Here is a 21186-nt window from a genome sequence, read left to right as displayed (position 1 = left end):
AAATTCTCTATCCACTTCACCTTCCCCACCCACCCCTGCCCTGCTGTCTATCAAATAAATAAATAAATCTTACAAAAAATTTTAATAAGTGGTCAAAATGTCTACAACTCACTCTGAAATAGTTTAGAAAAAAATTAGGATTTTGTATGTGAGGACACACACACACAGACAAACCAAACATGGAACACAGTAACAATTATTGAGTCTAGGTAACGGGTTTTCAGACAGACATATGGTTCTACTGTTGCAAGTGCTTTGCAGATTTGGAAATTCTCAAAATGGAAAGTTAAAAATAAAACAATTAGAGCACCCTTTACCACTCTATTTACCTACTTTCCAACACCCTTTAAGACTCAGCTCAGAAACCACCCACTGTGGGATGTACTGGTTTTACAGGCTGAACTAACCATTCGCTCCTCTGTATCCCTGTGCATTTTACCATTCACCTGTCTATCATTTATTCAACAAATAATCACTGAGCACCTTTTATATTTTGGGTGCTTTGGCAAATACTGGGGATATAGGTAAACAAGTTTCCATCTTCATGGAATTTGCTGAGGGGTAACAAACCTAAAACTATTTTGGATATGTACACATACATTTATGTTGAGGAAAAATTCAGTGTGCTAATCTATTCAACAAGGGGGCTAGAATCAAGAGATAAAAGTACCACACTGTCTGTTAATGATGCATCTAATCTGCGAACAGTTACTCAGGGACTTGTGTATTGATGGAGGATTCTATGGTATCAAGATTTCCAATAAAGTTCTTTGATTTGCAGTCCTTTGTTTTAGGTGGTACACCACTATGATGTTTGTGGTCATCAGTGGATAGATCTGAGGGATGTAAAAAGATGCAAGAAGAGTTTGGATTTTGGACCTGTAGCTTCAAGGATTCATTTAATACATTTGGACCGTCAAAGACTTAAGCCAGACCAAGATGTTTACTGTGTGCCACATAACTAAGCTCCACCAAAAGTGCTATTCCTCTTAAGAAACCAGAAAACTTGCTGGAGTAAGTGGTTAAATAAGTTCTTAGAAGAAAGTCAACATGAAAATATTTTTCTTTTTCTCAATTATATTTAAAAGATAATTCTAAATTTACTACAGATACTAATTCACCTGAATATTTTATTTTAACAAGTTATATACAGAAGTTTCTCTATATCAAAGATACAGTCCTCCACTTCTTAATATGTTCCAAGACCCTCAGTAGATAACAAACCATGGATAATACTAAATTTTGTATATACCATATTTTTTTCATAATCATATATATCTCCTATGATAGTGTAATTTATAAATTAGGCATAGTAAGAGATTAAATAATAAAACAGAACAACTTTAATAATATACTATAATAAAAGTTTCTTAAAACTTATTAATTACTTATTTCTGGAATTTTCCATTTAGTATTTTTGGAACAAAACCATGGAAAGTAAAACCACAGATGGGTGAAGTATGAGAGTACTGAATAAGCACAGTTTTGTGCCAGAGCAAAAATGTGTCACCAGGCCTCACTCAAGACGCTAAGTGCTGCCTATGTGGTATCCCTTTGAATTCACAGACAAGCAAACGGACTTTAGGATAGCTTTCTTGGGGCCGGCACTGTGGCATAGTGGGTAAAGCTGTTGCCTGTGATGCCAGCATCCCATATGGGCTGCTCTACTTCCAATCCAGCTCCTTACTAATGAAAGCAGTAGAGGATGGCCCAAGTCTTTGAGCCCCTGCATCTGTGTGGGAGACCTGGAAGAAGCTCCTGGCTCCTGACTTTGGTTTGGCCCAGCCCTGGCTGTTGTGGCCATTTGGGAGTGAACCAGTGGATGGAAGATATTTCTCTCTCTAATTGTGCCTTTGAAGTAAATATAAATAAATATTTTTTAAAAAAGCTTTCTCAAAATTTGACCTGTTCTCAAGTTTAGGAGCTGCTTTTATAGTTAAGGCCACTGGTAAGCATATTTCAATGAAAAGCCTAAAGCAGTATGACATGTTCATTTCCCAGTAACTTAACATGTTAACATGAAACATGGGAAGTTTTATGTCCATATGAATTTTTCACAAATCTAACACTACCACTACCCTTAGGTATTCAGGGTTAGTGTCATTGCTATCAACACTGCTAGTCACCACAGTTGGAGTACAACATATTGCTCTAATAAAAAATTGTAAATATAAAATAAATCAATCGGTTGAGACAATTTTCCACTGCTTGCTTTTCATTTTCAACTAGCTTCCAGACCTCCAAACTCCTGAGTAGCATGTGTTTGTTTTTGTACTCCCTTTTCTTCTAAATTACAACTAAAACATGAACAAATAGAATACATGTCCTATCTTAGAGTCAGAAAGAAAATCACATGATTTAAGGGCACTAAAGGTGAGGCAGGCCTTTTTGAACTCTGAACTGGGGTTAACATTCAAGCAAAAAGCTCTAAGTGGCTGCCCAAATCAAAAGCCTGAAATCCTTTGAAGGGAGGCGATGAGCTCTGAGTGGAGGGCCTTCTGCAGCAATGCAGCTACAGCACTCAGGAGGACTCCGGTGATTTCCTGCCTTCAGTTAGCACCAGACTCATGCTCACGTGTATAAAAACAGCTGCACAGCTGTTACTCCCATTCCATTCAAAAGGATTTCCTTTTCTTCCACACAGTTGTGGGTTCAAGGACTCCACAGTCAGCTGAACGACAGGATACCATATTAACCATTTTCAGAATAATGCCATTAGCTGTGATGAGCACCAGGCTTTAAGTAATTTTACAAGTCCCACGTTCTGGAATAACTTCCCCAGGCTATGGCATTTTGTTCCTCCATCTTTTACTCGCACTTATGGTTCAGCAGAACACCCTACCTGGTGGAGGTGTCCAAGGAAAGCCTGGGCCTGGGCTGTTGAGATTGCTCCTCCCACAGGCACAGGCTGCTTCTGAAAGTCCAGCCCATTGGTTTGTGTGCCTAGAAAGCAAGCAAAGTAACTGTAACTATTAAAAGAAATGAAAACACAAGTGAAATGAAATAATAAACTTCAATTCATCAGGTATCTATTTTAAATAAGCACTTTCTAAGTACCTCCACAGAAGAGAAGGGATTTGAAAAAAAGGCTATACAGTAAACGGTTTCTCTCCTAAAGGCAGGATTGCAGGACAAGTATATGAACACTCACAACACTTAAGAAACAAATTAGAATAATAAGATAATTTTAGAGAATCCAGATATGAGTGCAGTTGATTGTAGCAACTGAGGCTGGACAAGGCATTAACACTAAAGAGCAGAGACAGAGTTCTAAAGAGGTACTGGGCTCTTTTCTCATTTTACTGATAGTTGGCTTGGGGGAAAAAAAATTCCCTGATACTCTTCCAAGGACAAGGACTTATTATTAATTTAAACATTTTAATGAATGACAACCTCATGTCAAACACAACCTTTTACACAATAAACACAAGGAAAACAAAATAGTTGTACTGATTTATTCAGTCTGAAAGTAGAGACTGTTGAATACGTCATTAGTCAAGGCTCTAGAATTATTTTTGAAATAATACATCAGTGCTTTGTGATCTGATTTTGAAACAGGCCTAATTTATGGAAAGACACACCATCCTGTATTTTCTGAGAGATATAATGTATTGTTTTCAAATTACCATATCCAATTATTATTTAAGAAAACCCAGAATGCTGAATAAAAAAATTACTTTACTGAATAAAGTATACCAAACCATAGGAAGCTGCAAGAATTGTCTAGACATATGGTATGACCCTACACTTCCAGTTCCTACCACACAAGCACCCCATCATCCCATCTTCACACCAGGTATACACACACTACCACTACAGACCACTTAGGAGAGTACATGCTAGGACCTTAATGCCACTACAGATCCCGATTTTTGGCAAAGATGTCACTAAATAATTAGGAATATCACATGACCCAGAGGGATATTTCAGGTTTCCATGATATAATTATAAAAGAAATGTATACACATTTTACTTCCTTAAAAAAACCCTTGGGGCCGGCGCCGTGGCTCAACAGGCTAATCCTCCGCCTTGCGGCGCCGGCACACCGGGTTCTAGTCCCGGTTGGGGCGCCGGATTCTATCCCGGTTGCCCCTCTTCCAGGCCAGCTCTCTGTTATGGCCCAGGAAGGCAGTGGAGGATGGCCCAAGTCCTTGGGCCCTGCACCCGCATGGGAGACCAGGAGAAGCACCTGGCTTCGGATCAGCACGATGTGCCGGCCGCAGCGGCCATTGGAGGGTGAACCAACGGCAAAAAGGAAGACCTTTCTCTCTCTCTCTCACTATCCACTCTGCCTGTCAATACAAAACAAAACAAAACAAAACAAAAAAACCCTTGGAATTATTTTTTATAATTTTTTCTAAAGTTTCCCACAAATAGAAAGTTACAGAACTACAGACATTCATGGTTAATGAAATTAAATGAGTAACATGCTCATATCAAGTAATCAGAAATCAGCATGAAGTAAAATTTGAATTATAATCACATAAATCACATAGAGAAGTTTCTTTAAGGTTGTGCATTTTATCATTAGTTGCTATCTCTGTCTCTTCATTCGAAATTCGTCCCTCTGTGAAGGTTTTAAGATTGTATACCATTGGATTATTTGCCAATCATTCCTCAATAAAGCAGAGAAAAATTGTATAACATTACAGAAATATGCTCAAGAAATATTAAGTAAATCAACAACACCAAAATATGATGAGGTTTTGACAAACACAGACAAGCACTTAGGGATTAACACACCACCAAAACGAAATCTTTCAGGACCAAATATTTTACTCATGAAGTTCATGAAAATGCTATACAATGGTTTCTCTTCCAAGTTCCCATAAAAGTGATAACAAACTCCTTGTAAGTCACAAAGCACTAAATTATACAAAACTGACTAATTTCTGGTATTCCTGGCACAACAGTCTATTAGTAGTATTATTTAAGTGTCCTGACTATATCTGTTAGAGAAATGGGATGAATGTACAGTATTTATATTTTAAATATTAAAAAATTTTATATCTCAAGATATTTTGACATCTTTAAAAAACTCCTCTGGCTGGAGGATAGTAAATTCTCAAAGACAGGGATAGTTAATTCTCAGAGACAGCAAAGGGCTCAACTAGAAGCATGTGTGTGACATGAAAGCTAATCCAAAGTCAGGCCTCCTCTATCACACTCTGGAGGCACAGTCCTCTGCCCTAATCATTTCAGGCAACCAGAAACCAATCCTCTAGCGTGGAGCCCTATGCAATTATTCATATTATCCAGCTCTGCATGGCCTTTCCCAAAGGCAGCAGCCTCAACCTTTCCCTGCCTGCCTTCTACCTCCAGACTATCAAGAGTGTCTTTCCCACGTGGCCCTGCAACACTTCCCATGCCTCTTTCTCTGGGATCTATGCATATACTAAGCTAGTGTCCTGAACCTCTCCTGTGCCCTCATCTAACTGACCAGTTCCAAAAAGAGGGCCAAACAGTACCCAGAGGCAGGAAGATGAAGAGAACACTACTAGACAGCAATTCAGATAAAAATGAGTACAGTAGGTTTAACCTCTGCTTGCAAAGCCAGCATCCCAAATGGGCACTTGGTTCAAGTCCTGGTTGCTCCACATCTGATCCATCTTCCTGCTAATGTGCTTGGGAAAGCAGTGGAAGACAGACCAAGTGTTTGGGCCCCAGCACCCATGCAGGGAGACCCAGAAGAAGTTCCTAGCTCCTGGCTTTGGCCTGGCCCAGCTCTGGCTGTTGCCACCATTTGGGGAGTGAATCAGCAGATGGAAGAACTCTCAGTCTCTCTGTAACTCTGGCTTTCAAATAAATAAATAAATAAATAAATTTTAAAAACAAACAAAAAAAAGAGTACAGAGATTTAAGATGCAAAGGCAGGTAACTTTTTTAAAATAAGGTTAATGAGGCTCCACTGGGAGGTGAGGGGTAGAAAAAAGCAGATACTACACAGCAATTGTTCTTATAAGACAAGAAGACCTAACTGAGCAAAGAGTGAAGGAAAGGGAAACAGAGGCACATAACTTGACTGCACTGGAGCAAGAGATAGGTATGAGGAGATAGAGGCTGTAAGAACCAAAATCAAATGTGCCTAGAGTAACAGAGGAACTGAAATAAAAATACAGTGGGAGACAAGGTGATTTATCCAAGAAGAGTAATTTAAGAAAAACTGAGTTTGAGGAATCCTGACAAAGTATCTAAGAAAAGTGGTCCAGAAGGCACTTAGAGATACCCACAGCCACAGCCACAGCTAAAAATTGATAATTTTGTCACTGGAACAGAATTGCTGCTGGGCTGAACCTCAGAGATCCTGCAACCTAAGCTCCAAGAAATAAGTTAACTGCTTGAGATCGCACGGCTAGTTAGTGGAGAAGCCAGCCTACAGGAACCAGGTTCCCTGATTGTCTAGTTACTTACAGAAAAGTGATAAATTAAGAAAGCAAAAATGTTGATCACTAAATGATTGGTATAGAGAAAAGCAGGTTGAAGACAACCTGTCACTTACATTAGGAGATGTACACAAAGAGACCCAGAAAAGGAATAGTTTGAAAAGTAGGAAATAATTCCCTCAAGACTAGTATTTCAGGAGCCAGGGAAGCTCAAGCTATGAGGCCCGGCACTTTAATGCAGTCAATTGGTAGAGTAGAAAATCAGAGCATTGAGAAAGAAATCAAACCAAATGAAATGTTATAGAATTACCAATAATTAACAAAATAGAAAAATAAAAAAACCACTAATTTAGTTCTTTCAAAAGAATCGTATAACTCACAAACATCTGGTAAGATAAACATGAACATACAGGGAAGGAGAAAGCTAACAACTAAAAAAGCATAACTAAAAAATGATGCAGGTTAAAAAGATGAGAGGATGGGGGCCAGCGCTGTGGCATAGTGGGTAAAGCTGCCGCCTGCAGTGCTGGCATCCCATATGGGCGCTGGTTTGAGACCCAGCTGCTCCACTTCCAATCCAGCTCTCTGCTATGGCCTGGGAAAGCAGTAGAAGATGGCCCGAGCCCTTGGGTCCCTGCATCCACTTGGGAGACCCAGAAGAGGCTCCTGGCTCCTGGCTTCTGATCAGCCCAGCTCCAGCCGTTGTGGCCATTTGGGGAGTGACCCAGTGGAAGGAAGATTTCTCTCTTTCTTCCAGCGGATGGAAGACCTCTCTTTCTCTTTCTCTCTCCCTCCCTCCCTCCCTCCCTCTCTGCCTCTCTGTAACTCTTTCAAATAAATAAATAAATCTTTTTTTTTTAAATATGAGAGGATGTCATGAACTACTTCATGCCAAGAAAATTAAAATACAGAAATGGGTACTCTTTGGAAAATATAACTCACCAAGACTGACTCAAAAAGAAATAGAAAACTCCAAAAGTCCCACAGCACTTAAAAGAAACTGAATTAGTAAGTAAAAGTCTTCCACCAAAGAGAACACCAAACCTAGATAATTTTACTCAAGGGAGCTTCTAAAAATTCAAGGAAGAAATAATTCCAATCTTTTACAAAGTTTTCTACAGAATAAGATATTAAAACAAAAAACAGAAAATACTTCCTAACTCATTTTATGAGGCCAGCAGAACTTTGGTACCAATAACCTGACAAAGATAAGAACAACAAAAACAAAATACAAGCCCATTTCATTCAAAAAAACAAATGGGAAAATCCTAAATAATAATAGCAAACTTAATCTAGTAACACAGAATGAGGTGGATTTATTCCAGGAATACAAAGATTAGTTGAGTTTTTTAAAAAAAAAATCAATTAATGGAACTGACTACATTCAGTGGTTGGGGGAAAATTTTTACAATCACCTTAAAGGACACAGAAAAACTCAGACAAATTCAATATCTATTTATAATAAAAAACTTAGGCATAGGAATTTTCTTGATAACAACAAGTGCTAAAAAATAAAATCAACATCAAAATCTCCTTAAAAATTGCCTTCATATAAGCCAAATGAAAAAAGTTTCTAAAGATTTTATTTGCAGCACTCACAGCATAAGGCAGGGCCAGTGTTACGGCACAAGATTAACCTGCTGCTGGTGCCTCTGATGTGCAGGTTCCAATCCCAGCTGCTCTGCTTCCCATCCAGCTGCCTGCTAATGCACCTGGGAAGGCAGCACAGGATGGCCCAAGTACTTGGTTACCTAGCAACCCAGGTGGGAGAGCCAGATGGAGCTCCTGGCTCCAGTGTCAGCATGGCTCAGTATTTAGGAAGCAAATCAATGGATGGAAGGTATCTCTGTCTGACACTCTGCTTTTCAAAACAAACAAAAAAAGACTGGGCTGGTGCCGTGGCTCAATAGGCTAATCCTCCACCTGCGGCCCCGGCACACCGGGTTCTAGTCCTGGTTGGGGCGCTGGATTCTGTCCTGGTTGCTCCTCTTCCTGTCCAGCGCTCTGCTGTGGCCCGGGAGTGCAGTGGAGGATGGCCCAAGTGTTTGGGCCCTGCACCCATCTTGGAGACCAGGAGAAGCACCTGGTTCCTGGCTTTGGATCAGTGTGGTGTGCCGGCCGCAGTGGCCATTGGGGGGGTGAACCAAAGGAAAAAGAAGACCTTTCTCTCTGTCTCTCTCACTGTCCACTCTGTCAAAAAAACATATATATATATATATATATAAAGTCCTAGCAACAAATCTATTAAAAAAATATAGCCAGTCCTATAGCAGAGAAGTATGAAGCCTTATTAAAAACAATAAAGAAGACATCATAAATGCTCAGTTATGGGAAAACTCAACATTGTAAAGTTGTTAGTTCTCTCCAAACTGATGAATGGATTTTAGGCAATTTAATCATCTCAGAAAATTATTTTTTTCTTTTTTGTGCCAGTAGGATAATACTTAAGCTGACTATAAAACTTAAATAGCCAGGTAAAGGGCCAGCATGTTCTTTAAAAACTGGAGGATGTGCATTATCAAGGTATCACTTGATATTGCTGACTTATCACACAGCAATAATAATCAGTGTAGTATGATATTAGTGCAGGAATAAACAAAAAGACCAGAGTGGAGAGTCCAGAAACAGAGCTGCACCTACCCATGAATACTTGAAACATAACAGGAATGAAGAAAACATGGAATTTTCAAAAACTGGTAACTGGGTATCCATACAGGAAAAAATGAACTTATGCCACATCACATCTTAACGAAAGAAAAAAAGGAGTGAGAGTAAGGAAAAGACAATTTCAGAAGGATTAAAGGTCTAAGCATGAAATAGAAAATATAATTTTAGGAAAGGGAAGGATTTCTTTATCAGGATCCAAAAGTGAAAAGACATTAAATTTAACCACATTAGAATTAAAAGGTCTATTCCGAAAAGGGCTACATAAAGTGAATGAAAAGAAGAAAATAACTGCAATCCATACAAAGATTTGTATTCAGAATACAAAAAGAGATCCTATAATCAGTAAGAAAAAGGTCAACCCAGGGGCTGGCACTGTGGCACAGCAGGTTAAGATGTTGCTTACAACAGCATCCTCTATTGGAGTGCCAGTTCAAGTCCCAGCTGTTCCATTTCTGATCCAGCTCCCTGTTAATGTGCCTGGTAAAGTAATGGAAGATGGTTCAAGCACTTGCGTCCCTGTCACCCATGTGGGAGACCCTGATGGAGGTCCAGGCTCCTAGCTTTCGCCTGGCCAAGTCCCAGTTGTCGCAGCCATTTGAGGAGTGAACCAGCAGATGGAAGATCTCTTTATTTCTGTCCCATCCCCTACCTGGATCACTCTGCCTTTCAAATCAATAAAGACCCATTTACAAATAAAAAACAAAAGCAACCCAACAGCAAAAACGGTCAAAAGAAGCAAACAGGAATTTACTAAAGCAAAAATGCAAATGGTCGATAAACACAGAAAACAATGTTCAGTCTCCTTGGAAATGCAAATTAAAACCTCAATGAGATGCCAATTTACATCCAACATACTGGCCAAAATTATAAAGATGATGAGTAACAATTTTGGCAGGACAGTGAAATTCTCATGTGTTGTTGGTAGTGGTATAAACCAGTATGTAACTAGAAATTCAGCAATGATACACCTAAGAAGATACTCTGGAGATTTTCCCATATATATATACACAGATAAGTTCAAATGATTTGTAGTGGTATTGCTTTTAATACCAAAAGCCTAGAAACAATATACATGCTCATCAATAACAGAATGGACAGGAAAACTATGATCCATTCCTATGATGTGATATAACCACTGAAAATGAATTATAGACACTCACTAATATGCATGAATCTCAAAAACAGAATGTTAAGCAAAAGAAACCTAATATACACAGTATGATTTGACGTAAATAAGCAAATCAAAGTATTGTATTGTTCAAGGAAAAATGGACCAAAAAACAAAAAAAGAATTTCAAAGAAAAGCAAGGTGGGAGTTGAATTGCAGTGCAACAGGTGAAGCCACTGCTTCTGAAATTGGCATCGCAGAGTGGAGTGGAGTTTGAGCCCTGGCTGCTCCACTTTTGATCCAGCTTCATGCTAATGAACCTGAGAAGGCAGCAGATGATGGTCCAAATGGTTGGGTGTGCCTTCCATTAGGGAGATCAGGATGAAGTTCCTGATTCAAGGCTTTGGCTCAGATCTGGCTGTTGTGGCCTTTCGGGGAGTGAATCAGTGGATGGAAGATCTCTCTCCCTCTCTCTCTGTTGATCTATCTTTCTAATAAGTAATCAGTATTAATATTAGGATGGAGGATGATCAGAGTGGACCTACAGTAGCCTTCTGTGTAATAGTAATACACTATTTTGTGGCTGGATTGATAGATACATAAATGCTTAAACAATACACAGAAAGGCACTCCAAAAGTTCACAAAAAATGGAGTTAAAAGACAAGTTTATTTTGATGCAAAAAAATATTTTGGAATCATATACAATCAGTAACCTTGAAAAATTTCATAGCTATGCACTGTATGAATATAAACTATGTATGGATTTCAAATTTCTTAAACCCAAATAAGTTTCAATTTTATTTTCCTCTAAACAAATTATTTTTATTTGAGTGAGAGTTGCCAACTGCTAGTTCATACCCAAATGCCCTCAATGCCAGGCCAAAGTCAGAAGCCAGGGACTTATTTATTTTGCTATGTGGGTGGCAGGAACTCAGTCACTTGAACACTTTAGGAGGATGGCACTGGGAGCAGAGCTGGGACTTGAATGCAAGCTCTGTGATATGCAATGCAGGCATCCCAACTTGTGGCTAGACAAAATGCTCGTTCCTATTACTATGTTTTAAAAGATTATTTATTTGAAAGTCACAGTTAAAGAGAGAAGGAGAGAGAGAGAGAGAGAGAGATCTTCCATTTGCTGGTTCACTTCCCAAATGGCTGTAACAGATGGGGCTGGGCTAGGCCAAAGCCAGAAGCAAGGAGCCAGGATCCACGAGCCAGGAGCTTCTTCTGAGCTTCCCAAGTGGGTGCAGTGGCCCAAGCATTTGGGCCATCTTCTGCTGCTTTCCCAGAGCATTAGCAGGGAGCTAAACTGGAAGTGGAGCAGTCAGGACTTGAACCGACAGCGATATGGGAATGCTGGGGCTTCAGGCCAGGGCTTTAATCTGCTGTGACACAGTGCTGGCCCTTCCCATTACTTTTTGAACAATTCTCATAAACGCTTACATACAGGCTTTTTACAACTACTAAAACAGTAAAAGAAAAGTATCAACAACAACAAAATAGTGCAATAAAGTTTTAGGTACACTTCCAGATCACAAAGAACAAAGGAAAAATCAGATGGTAATGGAGCCAAGATTAGTGAGCGGGCCTCACTGTGTCGGTGAATCAGGACAGACGGTGCAAGGAAAGGTTTTTAGCTTGATGAAACTTAAACATGCTAAACAACTGAAAGAGTCTATGGGGAGGGAGAGATACACTGAAGATGTAAGAACAACGGTGGGGAACCACTGTTGTGGTGCAGGAGGTTAAAGCCCTGGCCTGAAGTGCTGGCATCCCATACGGGCGCTGGTTGTAGTCCTGGCTGCTCCTCTTCCAATCTCTGCTATGGCCTGGGAAAGCAGCAGAAGATGGCCCAAGTCCTTGGGCCCCTGAACCCACGTGGGAGACCTAGAGGAAGCTCCTGGCTCCTGGCTTTGGATTGGCACAGCTCCAGCCATTGTGGCCATCTGGGAGTGAACCAGCAGATGGAAGATCTCTCTCTCTCTCTTTCTCTACCTCTCTCTGTAACTCTTTCAAATAAATAAAATTAAAAAACAACAACAACAACAACAACAACAAACAGTGGGTTCGAAGACACAGGAGAGGAGCCTGACGATTATGAGAAGAGATAGATTTTTTTCTAAATTTTGCCTTTTTAAAGACTTATTTATTTAAAAGGCAGAGTGACAGAGAAGGAGAGAAAGAGAGAGAGATTGAGAGATTTGTTTTCCCCCAGAAACCTTTTATTTAAGGAATACAAGCTTCATGCTTTTCATAAATACAACACAGTGATTATTCTCCAGTACCTGCCCTCCCACCCATACTTCCAACCTCTTCCTCCTCCCTCTCCTAGTCCCATTCTTATTTTTTGCTAAGATCTATTTTCAATTAGCTTTATATGCATATAATTATACTGAGTCCAACAAAATGTATGGACAAAAAAACTGTCCCTCAATAGCTGAAACAAGGGCTGTTCAAAGTCACTGATTCTTGAAGTACTAATTTCACTGAAGATTACCTTTTAGGCAGGTACTCCATTAGTTATCACAGGTCAGGGAGAACATACAGTATTTGTTTTTTGGGAGTGGCTTATTTCACTAGTATGATGTTGTCCAGTTTCAACCATTTTGTTGCAATCGACAGGATGGCATTTTTTATTGCTGTGTAGTATTCCATGGTGTACATATCCCATAATTTCTTTATGACCAGTATTTAGTTGATTCCAGATCTTAACTATTGTGAATTGAGCTACAATAAACATGGGGGTACAGATAACTCATATGCTGATTTCATTTCCCTTGGGAAAATTCCCAGGAGTGGGAAGGCTGGGTCATATGGTCTATATACATATTTCTGAGGTATCTCCATAATGTCTTCCACAGTGACTGTACCAGTTTACATTCCCACCAACAGTGGATTAGGAGAGCCTTCCATCTACATCCTCACCAGCATTTGTTGTTTGTTGATTTTCTGTATGAGAGCCATTCTAACTGGGGTGAGGTGAAACCTCATTGTGGTTTTGATTTACATTTCCCTGATGCTAGTGATCCTGAGCATTTTTTCATGTGTCTGTTGGACATCTGGATTTCCTCTTTTGAAAAACGCCTGTTTAAGTCCTTTGTCCATTTCTTAATTGGGCTGTTTTTGTTTTGTTGTTGAGTTTCTTGATCTCTTTATATATTTTGGTTATCAATCCTTTATCAGTTGCATGGTTTGCAAATATTTTTTCCCACTGTTGGTTGCCTCTTCACTTTGCTGAGTGTTTCTTTTGCAGATGGAAGCTTCTCAATGTGATGTCATACTGTTGATTTTGGCTTTCATTTCCTGTGCCTCTGGGGTTTTTTTCCCAAGAACTCTTTGCCTAAGCCAGTGACTGGCAGAGTTTCCCCAATGTTCTCTAATAATTTGATGGTATTGGGGAATAGATTTAGGTCTCTGATCCATTTTGAGTGGATGTTTGAGGGCACTATGAGTGGTATTGCATTGAATCTGTAAATCGCTTTTAGTAGTATGGACATTTTGATGATATTGATTCTTCCAATCCATTGACTTTTTTGGTGTTTTCTTCTATTTCTTTTTTTACTGTTTTGTAATTCTCACCATAGAAACCTCTGACATCCTCCATTAAATTTACTCCGTGGTATTTAATTTTTTGGTAGTGATTGTGAATGGGATTGATCTCCGAAGTTCTTCCTCAGCCATGGCAGTGTCTGTGCATACAAAGGCTGTTGATTTTTCTGTGTTGCTTTTATATCCGCCACTTTACCAAACTCTTCTATGAGTTCCAATAGTGTCTTAGTGGAGTATTCTGGATTCCCTATATATAAAATCATGTCATCTGCAAACAGGGATAACTTCCTTCCCAATTTGTTTCCCTTTGTTCTTTTTCTGACCTAACAGCTCTGGCTAAAACTTCCAGGATATATTGAACAGCAACGGTGAGAGTGGGCATTCTTGTCTGGTTTGGATCTCAGTGGGAATGGCTCCAACTTTTCCCCATTAAGTAGGATGCTGGCCATGAGTTTGTTATAAATTGCCTTGATTGTGTCAGGAAATGTTCCTTCTATACCCAGTTTGCTTAGAGTTATCATCATGAAAGGGTGTTGTATTTTATCAAATGTTTTTTCTGCATCTATTGAGATAATCACATGGTTTTTGTTCTTCAGCTTGTTAATGTTATGGATCACATTGATTTATGAATGTTAAACCATCCCTGCATACCAGCAATAAATCCCACTTGGTCTAGGTGAATGATCTTTCTGATGTGTTGCTGGATTTGATTGGCTGGTATTTTCCAAGGATTTTTGTGTCTATGTTCATCAGAGAAATTGGTCTATAGTTCTCTTTCTCCGTTGTATCTTTTTCAGGTTTAGGAGTTAAGGTGATGCAGGCTTCATAGAAGGAGTTTGGGAGAATCCTCGCCCTGTTTTTGAACAGCTTGAGAAACACTGGAGTTAGCTCTTATTTAAATGTCTGGTATAAGGCAGCAGTGAAGCCATCCTGGCCTGGGCTTTTCTTTGCTGGGAGGGTCCTCTATTACTGATTGAATTTCTGTCTTCGTTATTGGTCTGTTTAGATTTTCTATGTCTTCATGGTTCAGTTTAGGTAGGTTGTGTACATCTAGGAATCTATCCATTTCTTCTACATTTCCCAATTTGTTGTAGCTCTTCATAGTAATTTCTGATGATTCTTTTTATTTCTGAGGTGTCTGATGTTACATTTCTTTTTTCAACTCTAATTTTATTGATTTGGATCTTCTCCCCCCCCCCCTTTTTTTTTGGTTAGTTGGGCCAATTTGTTTATATTTTTCAAAAAGCAGCTTTCTGTTTTGCTGATCTTTTGTATTTTTGTTTTGTTTCAACTGTGTTTATTTCTTCTCTAATTTTAATTATTTCTTTTCTCCTAATAGTTTTGGATTTGGTTTGCTTTTGTTTTTCTAGGTTCTTAAGATGCACTCAATTATTCACTGCCTTTCCAATTTCTTGATGTAGGTAGCAATTTCTATAAATGTTCCTCTTCACACTGCTTTTGCTGTATCTCATATGTTTTAGTATGTTGTGGTATTATCTTCATTCGTTTCTGGAAGTTTTCTGATTTCTCCGATGACTCACTGTTCATTTAGGAGCACGATGTTCAGTCTCCATGTGTTTATATATGTTTTAGAGATTCTTGAGTTGTTGATTTCCAGCTTCATTCCATTGTGGTTAGAGAAGATGCATGGTATTATTTTGACTTTTTTGAAATTGTTTTATGGCCTAGCATGTGGTCGATCCTAGAGAAAGTTCCATGCAGAAATGAGAAGAATGTGTATTTTGCAACTGTAGGATGAAAAGTTCTGTAGATAATCTGTTAGGTTCCTGTGGTCTATTGTGTTAATTAACTCTGTTGTTTCCTTGGTGATTTTCTTTCTGGTTGATCTGTCCATTTCTGAAAGTGGAGTACTGAAGTTCCCCATTACTAGTGTATTGGAGTCTATGTCTCCCTTTAGATGGATTATAGTTGCCCTGTAATTAGCTGCATTAACATTTAAAATAGTCAGTGTTCCTTTTGAATTGATCCCTTCATCATTATCTAGTGCCCTTCTTTGTCTTTCTTAACAGTTTCTGTGTTAAAGTCTATTTTGTCTGACATTAGGATGTTACACCAGCTCTTTTTTAGTTTCTGTTAGCATGGAATATCTTTTTCCATCCTTTCCTTTACAGTTAGTGTGTATCTTTGTTGGTGAGATGATTTCTCATAGTCATCAAATAGATGGGTTTTGATTTTTAATCCATTCAGCCAGTCTATATCTTTTATTTATTTATTTATTTCACAGGTAGGGTTATAAACAGTGAGCAAGAGAGACAGAGAGAAAGGTCTTCCTTCCATTGGTTCACTCCCCAAATGGCCACAACAGCCAGTGCTGCGCCAATCTAAAGCCAGGAGCCAGGTGCTTCTTCCTAATCTCCCATGCGGGTGCAGGGGCCCAAGCACTTGGGCCATCCTCCACTGCCTTCCTGGGGCCACAGCAGAGAGCCGGACTGGAAGAGGAGCAACCGGAACTAGAACCTGACTTCCATATGGCATGCCGGTGCCAGTGCCGTGGGCGAGGATTAACCAAGTGAGCCACAGGGTGGCCCCAGTCTATATCTTTTGAATGCAGAGTTGAGGCCATTTACGTTCAAGGTGACTACTGATAAGGAACATCTTGGTCTTGCCATTTTTTCATAAATATTCCTATTGTTTACTTTGGATTTCCTTTGTACTTCTACTTGGAGATTTTTCTGCCTTCATTTTCTTTCATAATGATGACCATGTTTCTGTGTTTCTGTGTGTAGCAAATCGTTAAGCATCTTTTGTAAGGCTGGACAAGTGGTGACAAATTCTTTCAATTTCTGTTTGTTATGGAAGATTTTTATTTCACCTTCATTCATAAATGAGAGCTTTGCATTATTCTGGGTTGACAGTTTTGTTTTTTGTTTTTTTTTCCTCTTAAGTCTTACATATTTCACCATTCTTTCCTAGCTTGTAAGGTTTCTGATGAGAAGTCAGCTTTGAGTCTAATTGGAGATCCTGTGAAAGTAATTTGGTGTTTCTTTCCATGCTCATCTTTTTTGACAAGATTTTATTTATTTGAGAGGTAGAATTACAGACAGAGAGAAGTAGAGGCAGAGAGAGTTCTTCCACCCACTGGTTCACTCCCCAAATGGCTGTGACAGCCAGAGCTGGCCAATCTGGAGCCAGGAGCATCTTCCAGGTCTCCCATGGGAGTGCAGGGGCCAAAGCACTTGGTCCATCTTCCACTGCTTTCCCAGGCCACAGCAGAGAGCTGGATCAAAAGAGGAGCAGCTGGGACTAGAACCGGCACCCATATGGGATGATGTTGTCACAGGCAGAGGCTCAGCCCACCATGCTACAACGCCAGTCCCTCTTGGGCACATTTTAGAATATTTTTCTTTATGTTTTACTGTTAAAAGAGTTTGACTACAACGTGTTGTGGTGAAGTTCTTTTCTCATCATATCTATTGAGAGTTCTATGTGTTTCTACTTGGTTGTCCCTTTCCTTCTCCCAATTTAGGAAGTTTTCTGTATTCTTTCACCAAAGAAGGCCTTTTAATCCATTCTCTCTTTCCACGCCTTCAGGAACTCCTAAGACCCATATGTTGGGTCACTTGATAGTATCCCATAAATCTCTGACATCATTTTTAGTTTTCTTACTTTTTTTGGTCTGACTGTACAATATGTAGAGATTTGTCTTCTAACATGGATATCTTTTCTTCTGCCTCAACGAGTCTGTTCTTAAGGCCTTCCACTGTATTTTTAATTTGTTCTATTGAATTCTTCATTTCCAATATTTTATTTTGATTTCTCTAACATCTCAATTTTGTGGGAAAATATTCATTCATATCATGTACACATTTCTTTAGTTCATGAATTTGCTTCTGATTACTTCTAAGTAATTTTACAATCAATTTTCTCAATTCCGTTTTCTAGCATTTCGTCAGTCTCTTCATCTTCACATCCTGGTACTGAAGTGTTGTGTTCTTTTGGGGGCATCATGTTGTCTTCCTTATTCTGATTTCTTGAATTGCTGCATTTACTACTAGGCATTTGTGGTGATACTAGTTGGTTTTTTTCCCCCCTCTGTGATGGCTTTTATCTTTGAGTTATGCCTCCATGGCTTAGTGGAGTGTCAGTTCCGTCAGTGCATACCCAGAGGCCTGTGCTCGGTACAGTCAAGAAGCTCTGTTCAGTGCTTCAGGATGAGGGGAGTGTGTAAGGCAACACCCAAGTTGAGTGGTAAATCTTTTTGTTATTTTTATTTTATCAGAGGGGAAGTTTGGTCTGCTCTGTTGGCTTAGTCTCACACTCACTTCCACTTCTCAAAGGAGACCACTGCCTGGGCACTAGCCGCAGTGGGTACAATTTTCATCTGTGCTGCCACAAGATCCACAAAAAAGACCCTGCAGCAATGACCCTCACCAGGGGATCAGGGAGCCCAGAGCATGTGGGGCCACCCACAGTGACTGCCCCAAACCCCAGCCACACTCTGTGCCTTCCCACACAGCCAGTGTTTTCACAGTCCCAACACACAAGGCTCCTACAGGTATGAGCTCCGAGCCCCCTGTCAATTCTCCCAGCCAGGCTCAGGTGTTTTCTCTTGCCTGGTTGCTGGATGCACAGACATGAACTGGCACAGCTATTAAGTATTTTCAAAATAGTGCCTGCCCTTTCTCAGCTGGTTATAGGATGCCAGTGTTGGGTGGTCAGGGAGAGAAACATGCCCCCTTTTTTCTCCCTCTAGGTTGGCAGGTACACTGTCCCCCACAGGGCTCCACACTGGACTCCCGCCAGGCTCTTCCTGCAGCTTTATCGTCAGTGGCTTGGGCTGCTGCAGTCTGATCTCACCTCACCCCAAAGCTGGTGCTGAGGTTCTCGTCTGCTGGGGTCCCGAGTTGTGCACATCACAAGTCCATAGTGTCCCTCTAATTTGAGTGGAGTTTCCTCTGCCATTTTCTCCATAACTGTTTCCTGAGACTGCACTCTGTGTTTTTGTTTTTTTAAACTATCTTCCCCCTAGACTAGAGCAGAAAGCTCCCTCCCTATCCCACCACCTTGACTCTTGAAGAAACAGAAGTGAGTAAGAAGTCGAGGGCTATGATCATGAGAAAAAGAAGGCTATTCCTTTGTTAGATGCTAAAGAAAAGCAAAGATGGGTAAAAACAGAAAAAATATGCTGAGGAGGGAGGTGGTGAGACCCAACTCAGCTAGCTTCAACTGTCTCAGTAAGCAAAAGGTGATCATTTTTACAAAACAAAACAGCCAAACAGAAATGGAAAAGATCCGGGAATATGCAAGGAAGAGCGTCAGGGAAAGTGTCTGAAGTGAATCCCAAGGCAGCACTGCTTACAGGGAAGGCCCAGTGGAGAGACAGGTAGACTTCTATCTAGCTCGAGCATAGAGGTTTCCTCTCTATGAACAGTCCACACCACTTATCTATGCATGGGTTGCAGGCACTTAGAGTCTTTCAGGACCCAACTCAAATGCCACGTTTCTTTATGTTTCCCAGATCTTCAGGCTAAAGACAATAATCTATACTTCCTATTTAGTATAAAACCACATCTGGTACTTCTGCAATGTTTTCTAGGAAGGAGGAAGAAGAATAAAATTGAGCTAAAATAAACATGACATAGATGAACCTCAAACATACCATGCTAAGTGAAAGAAGCCAGACTAAAAAGCCACATCTGTCACATTTCATTATAAGCCATTTTGGAAAAGGCAAAACTGAAGGGGAACATTAGAAACAACTCGTCAGCCTTCTAATTTCACAAATAGGAAAAGCAAGAATACACACAAGTTCTTCCAATGAAATAACTGAGCTGGGTAGGAAATGAATCCAGCTTGAGATTCAGAGCGTTCCATGGCACCCCACCTCTGGTCCCGCCCCAAATGTCTCCCAATTACTCTATTATTCACAGACAACAGTAACTAACATCTCATATCACAGAATTGGTTCCAGTCCATTCCAGCTCCCTGCTAATGTACCTGCAGTGGAAGATGACCCAAGTACTTGGGTCCCTGCCACCCATGTGAGAAACCCAGGTTAAACTCCTGGCGCCTGTCTTCAGCCTGGCCCAGTCCTGGACACTGTGGCTATTTGAGGAGTGAACCAGGGGATGGCAAGCCCCCCCCCCCGCCCCCCATTACTCTTTCAAATAAATAAATCAATCTTCAAAATAATTAGAGTCAAAGTCAGGCTTACAAAGGAGACAAAAGATGATGAGGTGTCAGAACTTAGGGACTTTGATATCCCCCTCACAGCCTGTTAGCCCAGCTAGACTCCTTTTATACAAACACAAATTTTTTTAGATAGGGATCAAATCAAATTTAAAGTTCATGAAAAGTACTGCTATATTTAATGAAGCTAACTGTGGCAAAAGAAAAAAGTCTCCCAATAGGACACACATCAAAACATTAATAGTAAATACAATATTCTGTATTTCTCAAATTCTGTACCATATTACAATCAGTAGCAAAACTTAAATTTCTGTTCGGTTTTACTTTTCCTAAAGTGAGCTTTCTTTCAATTCATATTTCAATGTCATTAAATTGATCAGTCTCTAAAGTTATCTCTTTTCTTTAATGAAGTAAATTTATGCATAGATTTTAAAACTTTATTTTTATGTATTTGAAAGACACAGAGACAGAAACAAAGAGACACAGTGAGAAAGACAGAGATCTTCCATCCACTGATTCACTCCCCAAACACCTGTAACAGCCAAGGCTGGGCCAAGCCAATGCCAGGAACCCAAAAATCAACCCAGTCTCCCAAGTGGAGGAACCCAAGTACTTGAGCCATCATCTGCTGCCTCTGAGGATGCGCACTGCAAGTAGAGCTGGGACTTGAATTTAGGTATTAAAAAAAAAAAAAAAAAAAAAACAAACTTAATTATGTATTTGAAAGCCAGAGTCACAGAAAGAGAGAAGGAGAGAAAGAGAAAGACAGAGATCTTCCATCCGCTGGTTCACTCCCTAAATGGCCACGCCGCAACAGCCAGGGCTGAGCCAAGCTGAAGCCAAGAACCAGGAGCTTCTTCTGGGTCTCTTACATGGGTGCAGAGGCCCAAGTACTTGGGCCATCCTCTGCTGTCCCTCCCAGGTGCATCAGTAGGGAGCTGGATCAGAAGTGGAGAAGCCAGGACTCAAACTTACGCCCATATGGGATGCCAGTGCTTCAGGATGGGGCTTTAACCCAGTGAGCCACAGCACAAGCTTCAAATCCAGGTACGCTGATATGGGGATACAGATATTCTGAGTAGCAGCTTAACCCTTTTGCCAAACACCTGCTCTGTAATTTGGTTCTTTTTTTTTTATTTTGACAGGCAGAGTGGACAGTGAGAGAGAGACAGAGAGAAAGGTCTTCCTTTTGCCGTTGGTTCACCCTCCAATGGCCGCCGCGGTAGGTGCGCTGCAGCCGGCGCACCACGCTGATCCGATGGCAGGAGCCAGGTGCTTCTTCTGGTCTCCCATGGGGTGCAGGGCCCAAAGACTTGGGCCATCCTCCA

At 40.3% G+C, this 21186-nt stretch overlaps 1 protein-coding gene across 6 annotated transcripts in view; it reads right to left on the bottom strand.

Annotated features, from left to right (window-relative positions):
• The window catches only part of POU2F1 (POU class 2 homeobox 1), a 182637-nt gene that overhangs the window by 56574 nt on the left and 104877 nt on the right, over positions 1–21186 (bottom strand). For all 6 annotated transcript variants that reach the window (XM_062192677.1, XM_062192678.1, XM_062192679.1 and 3 more), the window contains one exon: positions 2843–2943. In XM_062192677.1, coding sequence (XP_062048661.1) covers positions 2843–2943 — 101 coding nt within the window. The remainder of the gene's footprint in view (positions 1–2842; positions 2944–21186) is intronic.

Source organism: Lepus europaeus, chromosome 5 (genome assembly GCF_033115175.1).
Source record: "Lepus europaeus isolate LE1 chromosome 5, mLepTim1.pri, whole genome shotgun sequence".
Classification (NCBI taxonomy): domain Eukaryota; kingdom Metazoa; phylum Chordata; class Mammalia; order Lagomorpha; family Leporidae; genus Lepus; species Lepus europaeus.
This window is presented reverse-complemented; position numbering and strand designations above follow the sequence as displayed.